Genomic DNA, 10,855 nt, shown 5'->3' with positions numbered 1-10,855 from the left:
CAAATATTATTAGACTGTAATCAATAACAAAAATCATATCGTATACTAGTATTTTGAGTTTTTTTATCCAAATTATAAAGATTTATAACATAAATTTGCATAGGTGCGGCCCCGGCTATAATATACTCTATGTGTTTATACTTAAGACCTTAATTCCTAGTTCCTCCTTCCATCTTTCTTACCTTATTTTCTCCGATCCCATTACTTTGTACTGGATCATACTCTGTTCACATACCTGATCATGGCCGAGATCGGATTCTCTATAGCGTCAAAACTCATTGAAGTACTTGCTCAAGAAGCCGTAAAAGAGATTTGCAGGCTATGGAACTACGATTCTCAACTTGAAAACCTCAAACAAACTGCCTTTACCATTCAGAAGGTGTTCCTTGACGCTGACGCCAACTGGGACCAGCTGAGCAATCAAGAAAAGAACTTCATCGGTAAGCTCAAGGATGTTGTTTATGATGCTGAGGATGTTTTTGATGAGTTCCATACTCGAGCCGAGCTTAATCAGCTTGGCAAAAAGAGCAAGGTTCCAAAGTTCTTTGGAAAGGTACTCGGGAAATAATTTCTCATTATACTTTGTTACTTATTGAAACTGAATAAGTAGAGGATGAGTGACAAACAGAGGATGAACAAAAGAACAAACAGAGGTATCTTTCCTCAAATCAAGTTTATTTTTGAATATTTAGCGCCTCTGCGCATCCACGCTTTTCGTGTGAGGGGCGTGTTAGAGTATATAACATATCTCGCTTTTGATTGAGTTGGTTCTTTGACTTAGTATCAGAAGTCATTGCGACAAGAGGTTACGAGTTCGAATCTCAATACCCCTCATTTAAAGTGGAATATTTAGCGCATCTACACCTCATTTAAAGTGAAATATTTTGGGCATCTACAATTTTAGCCCAATGGGCTCTTGTGTGAGCAAGCATGTTAGAGTATATAACATATCCTGAGGTCTCAAATATCAGCTTAAGCTTTTGGTTGAGTTGGTTCCTTGACATTTACGTTTATTAATATATTCAACAATACATTAATAATAAATGTCACACTATTGAGAACAAGCTCTCAAGATAGTGATTTTATTCAACAATAGATCGATATCGCCTTTAATCTAATACAATAAAGAAAATGTTAAATATTTTATAGATGTAAAACTTAAAGAGATTAGAAGCACCTAACCGAGATTACAAGTCTCTGCAACCTACTAGATTATATAATTGTATTTAATACAAATAATTGAAACATATATTCTCTACAGGTACGCGGCATCTTTTCTTCTGACTTGAACAAGAACAAGGTGTATTATGCTCATAAGGTTTCTCATGATGTTATGGAAATTATGGAGAGGTTAGATGTTATTGCTGGTGACTATAAGAAATTTAACGTATAAGCCTATTGTTAGGAGACCCAAAGAAACTTGTTCTTATATTGATGCCCATAGAATTATTGGGAGGGATAAGGACAAGGAGGAAATCATTAGTGTTGTTGAGTTTTAATGTTGAAGATTTTTGTATCTTGTCTACTGCGGGAGTGGGAGGATTGGGTAAAACCGCCCTTGCTCAACTTGTGTTCAATGATGAAAAGATAAAGAAAGAGTTTCCAGATTCGACCTATAGATTGTGGGTTTGTGTTTCCAATGAAGATAAGGAGCAATTTGATGAAACAGCAATCCTTTGTAAGATTCTAGAATTAGTTACTAAGGTGAAGCCAGATAATAACTCTACAAAGGAATTTGTGCAGAAGGAATTTCAAGAGAAAATGAGAGGGAAAAAATATGTGCTAGTTCTCGATGATGTATGGAACGAGGATCGTGAAAAATGGTCTAGGTTGGAAGATTTTTTAAGGATGGGTGATGGAGGAAGCAAGATTATTGTGACTACACGCTCTGAACAAACGGCTAAAATCATAGACAATAAGCATGTTTATAGGTTAGATGGTTTGTCCCAAGAGTATTCACATCACTTGTTTGAGATGTCGGCTTTTGGAGAAGAAAAGAATAACGAGTACCGTGAGATTGGGGAGAAGATTGTGAGAAAATGTCACAGAAATCCTCTTGCTATAAAGGTTATAGGAAGCCTTCTCTATGGTCAAGATCTAAGTAAACGGGAGCTAATTGAAAAGAGTGAATTGGCTGATATTAGTGAAGGGAGTGATAAGATTTTGCCTATATTGAAGCTTAGTTACTACAATCTTGCACCCTTGTTGAAGAGTTGTTTTAGCTATTGTGCGCTATTTCCCAAGGATTTTCAGATGGATAACAAGATGTTGATAAGTCTTTGGATAGCGCAAGGATATGTTGTTGAAGATGTTGCGGAGCAGTATTTTTTGATTTTGATGAGGAGATGTTTCTTTCAAGATGTCCAGGAGGATAGATATGGTAATATTGTGTCTGTTAAAATCCATGACTTGATGCACGATGTTGCTCAAGAAGTGAGTAAGGAGGAAATTTCTGATGTAAGCTCTGGAGAAATCAATTTGGGAGAAAAAGATCGTCATGTGAATATTATTAGTGATGGAATTGCAAATTTATCTTTGTGTAGTCGTAGGATCCGCTCATATATTAGTAGAAACAAAATGACTACTTGTAGCCTGTGGGAGTACTTAACAACCTTAAGGGTGTTGGATTTGTCTTATTCTGATTTTACGAGTTTGCCTCAAATGATAGATCGATTGTTGCTTTTGAGGTATCTTAACCTCGGTCATAATAGAAGTTTGGTAATACTACCTGATTCAATTACAAAGACTATATAATTTGCAAACATTAGTACTATACGGTTGTGAAAGATTGAGGAAGGTTCCAGAAGATTTTAGTAGATTGATAAACCTAGGCATTGAGATCTCTATGGTTGTGATAAGTTGAATGAGATGCCTTTAGGAATTTTAAAACTGACTAAACTCCGAGTGCTACCATATTTTGTGGCTAGGAATGAAACTTCAGATGAAGAACTCAAAGTGCTTCAACAAGTTTTTATGAAGATCAAAGGTGGCATGCATATCATGACTTCGTGGGAAGGAGATCTAACCTTGGCACACCTTCAGATTTATAGAGGTCAATGGGTTATTCATGTAGGTGTGTTTCAAAAGTTAGAGCTACCTCTCTATCTCAAAGAGTTGACGTTGTATGGCTATAAAGGTACAACAATACCAAGGTTTACACTATACTCCCCGCATAATCTCCTCCACATTGAGATCGAACGTTGTGAAAACTTGGAGCAAATTCCAGTACTGAGTAAATTGCCTCTTTTAAATTCACTGAAACTGGAACGGTTGTTTAGCATGGAGTATATGGAGATTGGAATGAGCAGCGGTAGCAGTCACACTAATGGAATAGTAGAATTATTTCCTTCTCTTAAACTTCTAAGAGTTGAAATGATGAAAAAGTTGAAAGGTTGGTGGAAGGTGGATACCCCCGGGATGAGAATATGTTTTCCTCGTTTAGAGCACTTGGATATAGAGGACTGCTCCAACTTGACATCATTTGCTATATGTTCAAACCAAGAAAATCTGCGAGAGCACCAGCTTCAACTTCCTAGTCTCCGTACAGTGCAAATAAAAAGGTGTAATAACCTGACTTCAAATTTCATGCGTCCACCAATCTTAGAAAAGTTTGTATTACTATAAAACAAGTTGCATATAACTGGTGAGTTGGGGAAGATGAGAGAAATGTGTATAGACAAAGCGGATCATCTCAAACTACTACCACCTACAAATTGCCGTACTTCCCTCGTAATATTAGGAGATATAGAGGTGGAGAGTGCAATAGAACGTGTTAAGAGTTGTGCCTCCTCTCCCCTGACCCTAATAATTCGTGATTGTAAGTATATGAGAAGAGTTCCAAGGTTGGACTATCTTATTGCTTTGGAGAAACTAATATTATCATGTAATTTTAAATTAACAATGTGTGAAGAGGATGAAGAAGTTTGGAAATCATTTCTGGAATCCCTTCGTCATTTGAAAATCCATGCTTTCCCTAAAATGAAAAGTTTGCCTAAGGGGATGCAATATTTGACCTCCCTCGAATTCCATGGGCTTTTCTATTGTAGGAGTTTGAATGAGCTACCAAAATGGATGAGTTGCTTATCATCTCTTCAATCGTTGGAGATAATTCACTGTGGAAGAATAAAATCACTTCCGGAAGCAATCAAGAACATCACAACCCTCAAGGAGCTTTGGATAACTAGTTGTCCAAACTTGGAAAAAAGATGCAAAAATCCGAATGGAGAGGACTTCTCCAAAATCCAACACATCCCTACTATTAAATTTGTAAGTAGTTAAGTACTTATTTTTAAACAAATAAAGTGAAATTGGGGAGCTCTATTCACATTTTTATCAACTGCAGAATCATCAAAGGATGTGGTGACAAAGTGTTTTGGAATTCTTGACATTTTCATTCAGGTTTTTATCTGTCCACTTGTTTGTATTCTTAAATTTTGAACTACTTCCTATTGACTCATCTATGTACGTTTTCCATACAGGCAATTTCCTTTAGGGTAGATGAATAACAAGCTGCTATTCATTCCACAAGGTTTATGGAGTATTAATTAGCATTGACACTGTGAACTTCTGAGTGTACTGCTTGAAAAGAAGCCTTTCAAGATAAGACAATGCATCATTGTTAAGAAGATAAGCTTGAATATCATTGTTACTAATACCTACTGTCATGGATGTATATACCCATATATCATTTTGGTTCAATATAATTGATAAATGCAGTTATTTGCACTTTTTAGTACCAATTATACTCCTTTTTGATAATATTTAGGGATGATTTTGCCTTATGCATTACATAACCATATTAGATATGAAAAGTTCAAAGTTTAAAGTTCAAAGTTCACATTACTGATAATATTTGGTTCTATCTATGTATGTTTTTGATAATATTTGGGAAGAATCACAAGTCAAAGTTCAGCAAGGGTGCTCACATTACTGATGATGTGCTTGATTATAACCATTCAGATTGCTGGGGTCCATCTAGGGTTGAAGGTGTGGGAGGTTTCCGCTATTTTGTGTCATTTGTAGATGACAAGTCCCGATACACATGGCTTAGGTTGCTTAAGTCAAAGAATGAGGCCTTCAAAGCTTTTAAGCAATGGAAAGCTTTGGTGGAGAACCGACAGGGTAGGAAAATCAAGAAGCTACAAACAGATAATGGGCTAGAGTTTTGCAAAGAGGAGATCAGTTCTGCGCAGATGAGGGTATTGGTCGGCATCATACCGTCAGGATGACACCACAGTAGAACGGTGTTGCAGAGCGGGTTAATCAGACACTGCTTGAGAGAGTTTGATGCATGCTCTCTAATGCAGGGCTTGGGAGGAGGTATTGGAGTGAAGCTGTGATGGCAGCCTGTTTGAAATCTGGAGTGGTAAGTTGCCTAGTTTCTCTAATCTGAAGATCTTTGGTTGTGTTGCTCATTATCATGTTAGTGAGGGTAAGCTGGATCCACGAGCCAAGATGGGGTGTTTTGTTGGGTACGGTGATGGTATAAAGGGGTTTAGGATCTATTCACCTTCGAAGGGTCGGGTCATTCTTAGTAGAGATGTTACTTTCGATGAGAGCACCATGTATTCCAAGAAGAACTTGGAGTCTTCTGATTTGGAAAAAGAAGGGGAGAACTTGCTACAAACAGATGGGGTGCTTGAGGCACATCAGTCATCCATTTCTGATTTACCTCGAGTGCAATTTATTGACGATGATGCTGAGGTTCCAATGCCGGGTACTCCTGAACCTCAGGTTATTCCATCTTCTCCTAACTCTGGGGAGGAGGTGAAGTAGTCTAATCAAGGGTCATCTAGTCAATCTGACACCATTCTTGAGCGACCTAAACAAGTTATCAAGAAGCCTGTTAGGTAAATTAAAGAGATGGAAGGAAGAAATTGCTTTGTTGAGAATTTGACAGGTTATGCTTTGAATGTAGCTGATGATGTAGAGTCATATGAACCTGCCACGTGTAAACAAGCAATTAGTTGTAGTGAGTCGATGCAATGGCTTGCTGCAATGGGTGAAGAGATACAGTCTCTTTACAAGAACAGAGTGTGGGAACTTGTGAAGATACCTGAGGGGAGGAAGCTTGTAGGGAGCAAGTGGATTTTTAAGAAGATAGAAGGGTCATCTGAATCTGAGAAAGTTCGTTTTAAGGCTAGGCTAGTTGTAAAGGGGTTCAGTCAGGTAGAAGGGGTTGATTTTGTGGAGATATTCTCACCAGTAGTTCGACATACTTCTATTCGTGTGCTATTGTCAATTGTAGCACATTATGGCCTTGAGCTGGAGCAGTTGGATGTTACGAAGGCTTTCCTCCATGGTGATTTGAAGGAGGAGATTTTGATGAAGCAGCTCGAGGGATTCAAGATTCCAGGGAAAGAGTACTGTGCATGCAGGTTCCTAAAATCATTGTATGGACTTAAGCAATCCCCTCGGCAGTGGTACAAGAGGTTTAATTCTTGTATGGTTTCGCATTGATTTAATAGGAACTCTTATGATTGCTATGTGTATCATAGTAAGTTGGATGATGGTTCCATAATTTTTCTGTTGTTATATGTTGATGACATGCTTGTTGCCACAAAGAATAAATCTGATGTTGCTAAACTTAAAGAATTACTTAGCTCGGAATTTGACATGAAAGATTTGGTTCCAGTTAAGAAGATTTTGGGTATGGAGATCTATAAAGATCGGGCTAGGGGTAAGCTTTTTTTGACTCAGAAAAGTTACATCGAAAATATTTTATCTCGTTTTGGGATGGAGAAATCGAAGCCTATAAGTACACCAACATCTGTGAGCTGCAAATTGTATTTGACTATGTCACCTCAAACTGACGAGGAGTTGGAGTATATGTCTAGAGTCCCTTATGCCAACGCAATTGGTTGTTTGATGTATGCTATAGTCTGTACTAGGTCAAATATTGCGCACGCTGTTAGTGTTGTGAGTAGGTTCATGGCTCGACCTGGGAGAGAGCACTGGCAGGGGGTGAAAAAGATTTTTAAGAGGGACAGCTGATATTGGTCTTGTGTATGGGAATGGTAAGGAGTGTTTGGTAACTGGGTATAGTGATTCTGATTATGCAGCTGATGTGGATACCAGGAGGTCAGTGACCGGTTATGTGTTCACTTTGGGTGGTTTTGTGGTTAGTTGGAAGTCTACATTGCAGTCTTCGGTTACGTTGTCTACTACTGAAGCTGAGTACTTGGCTTTAACTTTTGCAGCTAAGAAGTCTATTTGGCTCAAAGGCCTTGTAGGTAAATTAAGTATTGCATAGGATTTTGCTACAGTGTATTGTGATAGTCTAAGCGCCATTTGCTTAGCTAAAGATCAAGTGCACCATGATCGGACCAAGCACATTGATGTCAAGTATCATTTCTTGCGTACTGACAAGAGGGTAAAGGTAAAGAAGATCGGGACCGTTGACAACCCAGCTGATTTCTTTACTAAGTCTGTTCCATTTAGTAAGTTTAAACATTGCTTAGACTTGTTAAATATTGATTACTATGTGATGTAGTAGACCCTTAGGGGCGGTGTTGGGGAGCACCTGTGTAGGCATGATTGGCCTTAAGGTGGAGCTTGCCCGGGACTTGTGATGTAAGTGGAGCATTATGAGTTGTTATACTTGGTGATGAGTATGTGATGGGTCTTGGTTGAAGACTTATCGGGATGTACGGCTTATGCATGAGCTTTGCATCGGGTTTTGGCTTGAGATATGTTCACTATTTGATGAGATCGTTTGTTGATTATGAGTTTTCGTCAAGGTGGAGATTGTTAAAGATGGTGACTCGACTCGAGTCTTGTCTTGGTGTTTAGGTGAATCATGGGTTGGGTTCAAGTAGAAATCCAGTGATCGACGCCGACTCGGCGTGGGTGATGGCCAAGGTTGAAGACGATTCGGCGTAACGTGTTGTTCTTGAAGCAAATTTCCAGAGGACAAAGCCGAGTCGGCTTCCATGGCGAGTGGAGGACCGCCGACTCGGCGTTTGATGCTGCCAAAATCGCGTTTTTTGTCCAGAACATTAAGCCGACTCGGCGGATTTGTTGTTGGTGTGGGTGAAGCCGACTCGGCGGCGGTTACAAAATGCACGAGGAGCAGTTTTCTTTTCCTTGGGCCGGTTACTTTTGTACTAATTAAAGCCTGAACTTCTTTTAACTGGGAATTTATATATATATATATATATATATATATATATATATATATATATATATATATATATATATATATATATATATCCCATCTTAGGGTTAGGTTTTATTTATTCACAAATTGAGAGAGATCACAAGAGAACCATTGTTATTTGTGAGTGTTATTGTGATTCATCTTGTAAATTCTTTGTGATCATAGTGAAATTATTTGATCTCGGTGCTTGTGGACGTAGCTATCATATTGATAGTGAAACACGTTAAATCTCGTGTCATTTTCTTATTGTTTGTTTGAATTTCTTTATTGTTTTATTATTGTTCATCGATCTTACTTCCGCTGTCGCACAATAAAAAGCAAAAAAGGAAGAAAACTGAGGGAGGGAGAAAAACATGAATCATCTTCCATTAGTAGCTTATTTCTTTCCTTCCCTAAAATCTGTTTACATGGAGGGGATGAATAGTCTAAAAGGATGGTGGAAGGGAGATTTTCTCGAAATAAGATTTGAGATCTCCTCGTTTTTCTTATGGTAGAGGACGTGGTACTCAAGATGAGGACCGTGGTCAGTCAAGGAAAAGAATCCAATGTTATTATTGCAAGAGGTATAAATATAATCACATTGAAGTAAAATGTCGGGACAAGGAACATGATGAGAAAGAGCAAGGGAAGGAGCAAAACAACTTTGCTCAAAATGTTGAAGGAGGAGAGAGCAAGCTCTTCTAAATTATTCGTCTGTTTGGTTGTGTTGTGGAGATCTCGACGTGCAATATCAAAATAAAATGTTTGGTTGTCATATTATGTTGTGTGGATCTTGTCGAAATGAGGAGTGTTGAAGTGTTAAGGTTATGAAAGTGTTTAGGTGTTGTCTAAATTTCTAGTAGTATATTATTGTTAGAATAGTTTTGTTCGTTTTAGGTCTAATCCTTTGAAATGTCCCAACACGTCCGAAGATGTACTAGTTCAGATCAACTCATGCATCACTATATCCAACGAACCGTAAGCCCGCTCGATCTGGTCAAGCGTGCAAGATTTCAAAATCAAACAAACACTTGTAAACATCATATACCATCGTAATTATGATCCTTAAAACATAATTCAACAAAACAAGAACAAATAATCTGAAACTCAGTTACTTAAAAGAACAAAACCAATATGCATACTGCATAATGAAACTCAATTTCTAATATTAATAACAAGCTTTTTACACCATGTTGGATAACAATGTTTTGCTTTCTAGTAACAAGTAACAAATATAGAAGAAAAGTTTCTATGACTTGGTCTTACTATTACTATATATAGTATGTATTTGTTGCATATGAGGGGAAAATAAGGTAAATTTGAACCACTAGTAGAAGTATATTTTGAAGAGAAACTCACATGGTCACATCAATGGAGACCAAAACTATGATCATCATCATCATCACTAAGATCATCATCATGAAACCCAGAAAACTCCATTCTTGCAGAAGCTTGTTTAGCCCATTTAACTATCTTTTCTGCTTCTTTATTGATCTTCATTTCTTCCCTTTTTGCAATCTTCATCAAATTCTTCTGCTTTTTCAACGAAAATGACTTCAAATCACTCAAAAGTTCATCGTGTTTCCCCCAATCATCTTCCAAATCAAGCATACCCTTTTGAGTACAACTCTTTTTCTTTGAAGCCTGTTTGGGAGAGCACCAAAAACAACCAGTTTTCGCCTTTTTTGTTGAAGAAGAGGTAGAAGAATTAGAGCTAAATGAGAGAGACCTAGACAGAAATTTTCCATCCTTACCCTTTTTAACATCTTTTTTAGCCTCTAATTTGGGGGAATTTAACTGCCCAAATGAAGAATTCGATGACCCAGAAGGAGAAGAGAGATACCCAGAACGAGAATTTCCTTCCGAATCCTTTTCTTTTTCTTTTGCTAGGGGCTTCCTGGAATTTCCAGAAACGCGTTTTTCTTTTTCAGCTGAGTTATTCAAAGAGTTGTTAGACTCTTTGGCTGATTCAGGAGCGAGTTGGGATTTGGGCAGAGATTTAGAGGGATGAGAAGAAGGAAATGTTTTAAGTCTTTGAAAACGAGATTCAAGATCAGAAGGAAGAACAGACTGAGAGAAAGAAGAACAGTTAATGGTGGCAACTTGTTGTAGAACGCAATGATCCATAGCTTCAGCAAGGATTTGTTCAACTGCAGATTCGTCTGTGTCTGATAGAAATGCGAAATCCGCCATTTTTGTGCACTTGAGGATTCAGAGTTGAGAGTTTAAAGTATTCTGCACACCGACTAGGACGAAATGTGTGAAGGGACGGGTGAGATGGACTGGGTAGTGACTACTGACTAGTGAAGTTAGAAAAAAGAGGTTGCCTTAACGGCTATTTATTTTGCACAGGAATGTTGTGGGAGCATCCAATGGAGACTTTTAGTTAATTAGGGTAAACATGTCCAAATCACATTTATTTTAAGAATAATATTACTCATTTTCGTTGGGAAATCATGTAGATGTACCCATGTCAATTTAGATGGAATTGGCAAAAAAAAAAATTGAATAATCTCCCATACTCCCTTAAATTCATTATTAATGTTCTATTTGCTTTATAAACTCTATCCATTACATTTATTTAATCAATAAAATATATTAATTAAATATATTAATGAAGAAACGATTTATAATACTTGTCAAGTTGTCATTAAAATTTTTCCCGCCTTATTCTAATTGTTGACATAGAAATTTTTGATGATTAACATTAAACATATG

General features: G+C 37.5%; 2 protein-coding genes across 3 annotated transcripts; one reads left to right on the top strand and one right to left on the bottom strand.

Annotated features, from left to right (window-relative positions):
• The first annotated feature begins 457 nt into the window (after positions 1 to 457).
• On the top strand, positions 458 to 4,611 carry LOC130801195 (putative disease resistance protein RGA3). 2 transcript variants are annotated; one of them, XM_057664977.1, is made up of 4 exons: positions 458 to 553; positions 1,262 to 4,266; positions 4,343 to 4,398; positions 4,479 to 4,611. In XM_057664977.1, the coding sequence occupies exon 2, from the start codon at positions 1,435 to 1,437 to the stop codon at positions 2,752 to 2,754; it is 1,320 nt and encodes a 439-aa protein (XP_057520960.1). In that variant the 5' UTR covers positions 458 to 553; positions 1,262 to 1,434; the 3' UTR covers positions 2,755 to 4,266; positions 4,343 to 4,398; positions 4,479 to 4,611. The 2 variants fall into 2 exon arrangements, with proteins under 2 accessions (XP_057520960.1, XP_057520959.1); XM_057664976.1 differs by having other exon boundaries at positions 521 to 653.
• A 4,644-nt stretch (positions 4,612 to 9,255) lies between these two features.
• On the bottom strand, positions 9,256 to 10,458 carry LOC130801756 (uncharacterized). The gene has a single exon (XM_057665637.1). The coding sequence runs from the start codon at positions 10,328 to 10,330 to the stop codon at positions 9,506 to 9,508; it is 825 nt and encodes a 274-aa protein (XP_057521620.1). The 5' UTR covers positions 10,331 to 10,458; the 3' UTR covers positions 9,256 to 9,505.
• Between the last annotated feature and the right edge of the window lie 397 nt (positions 10,459 to 10,855).

The sequence above is a fragment of the Amaranthus tricolor genome, chromosome 15, assembly GCF_026212465.1.
Source record: "Amaranthus tricolor cultivar Red isolate AtriRed21 chromosome 15, ASM2621246v1, whole genome shotgun sequence".
Taxonomy (NCBI): Eukaryota; Viridiplantae; Streptophyta; class Magnoliopsida; order Caryophyllales; family Amaranthaceae; genus Amaranthus; species Amaranthus tricolor.
This window is presented reverse-complemented; position numbering and strand designations above follow the sequence as displayed.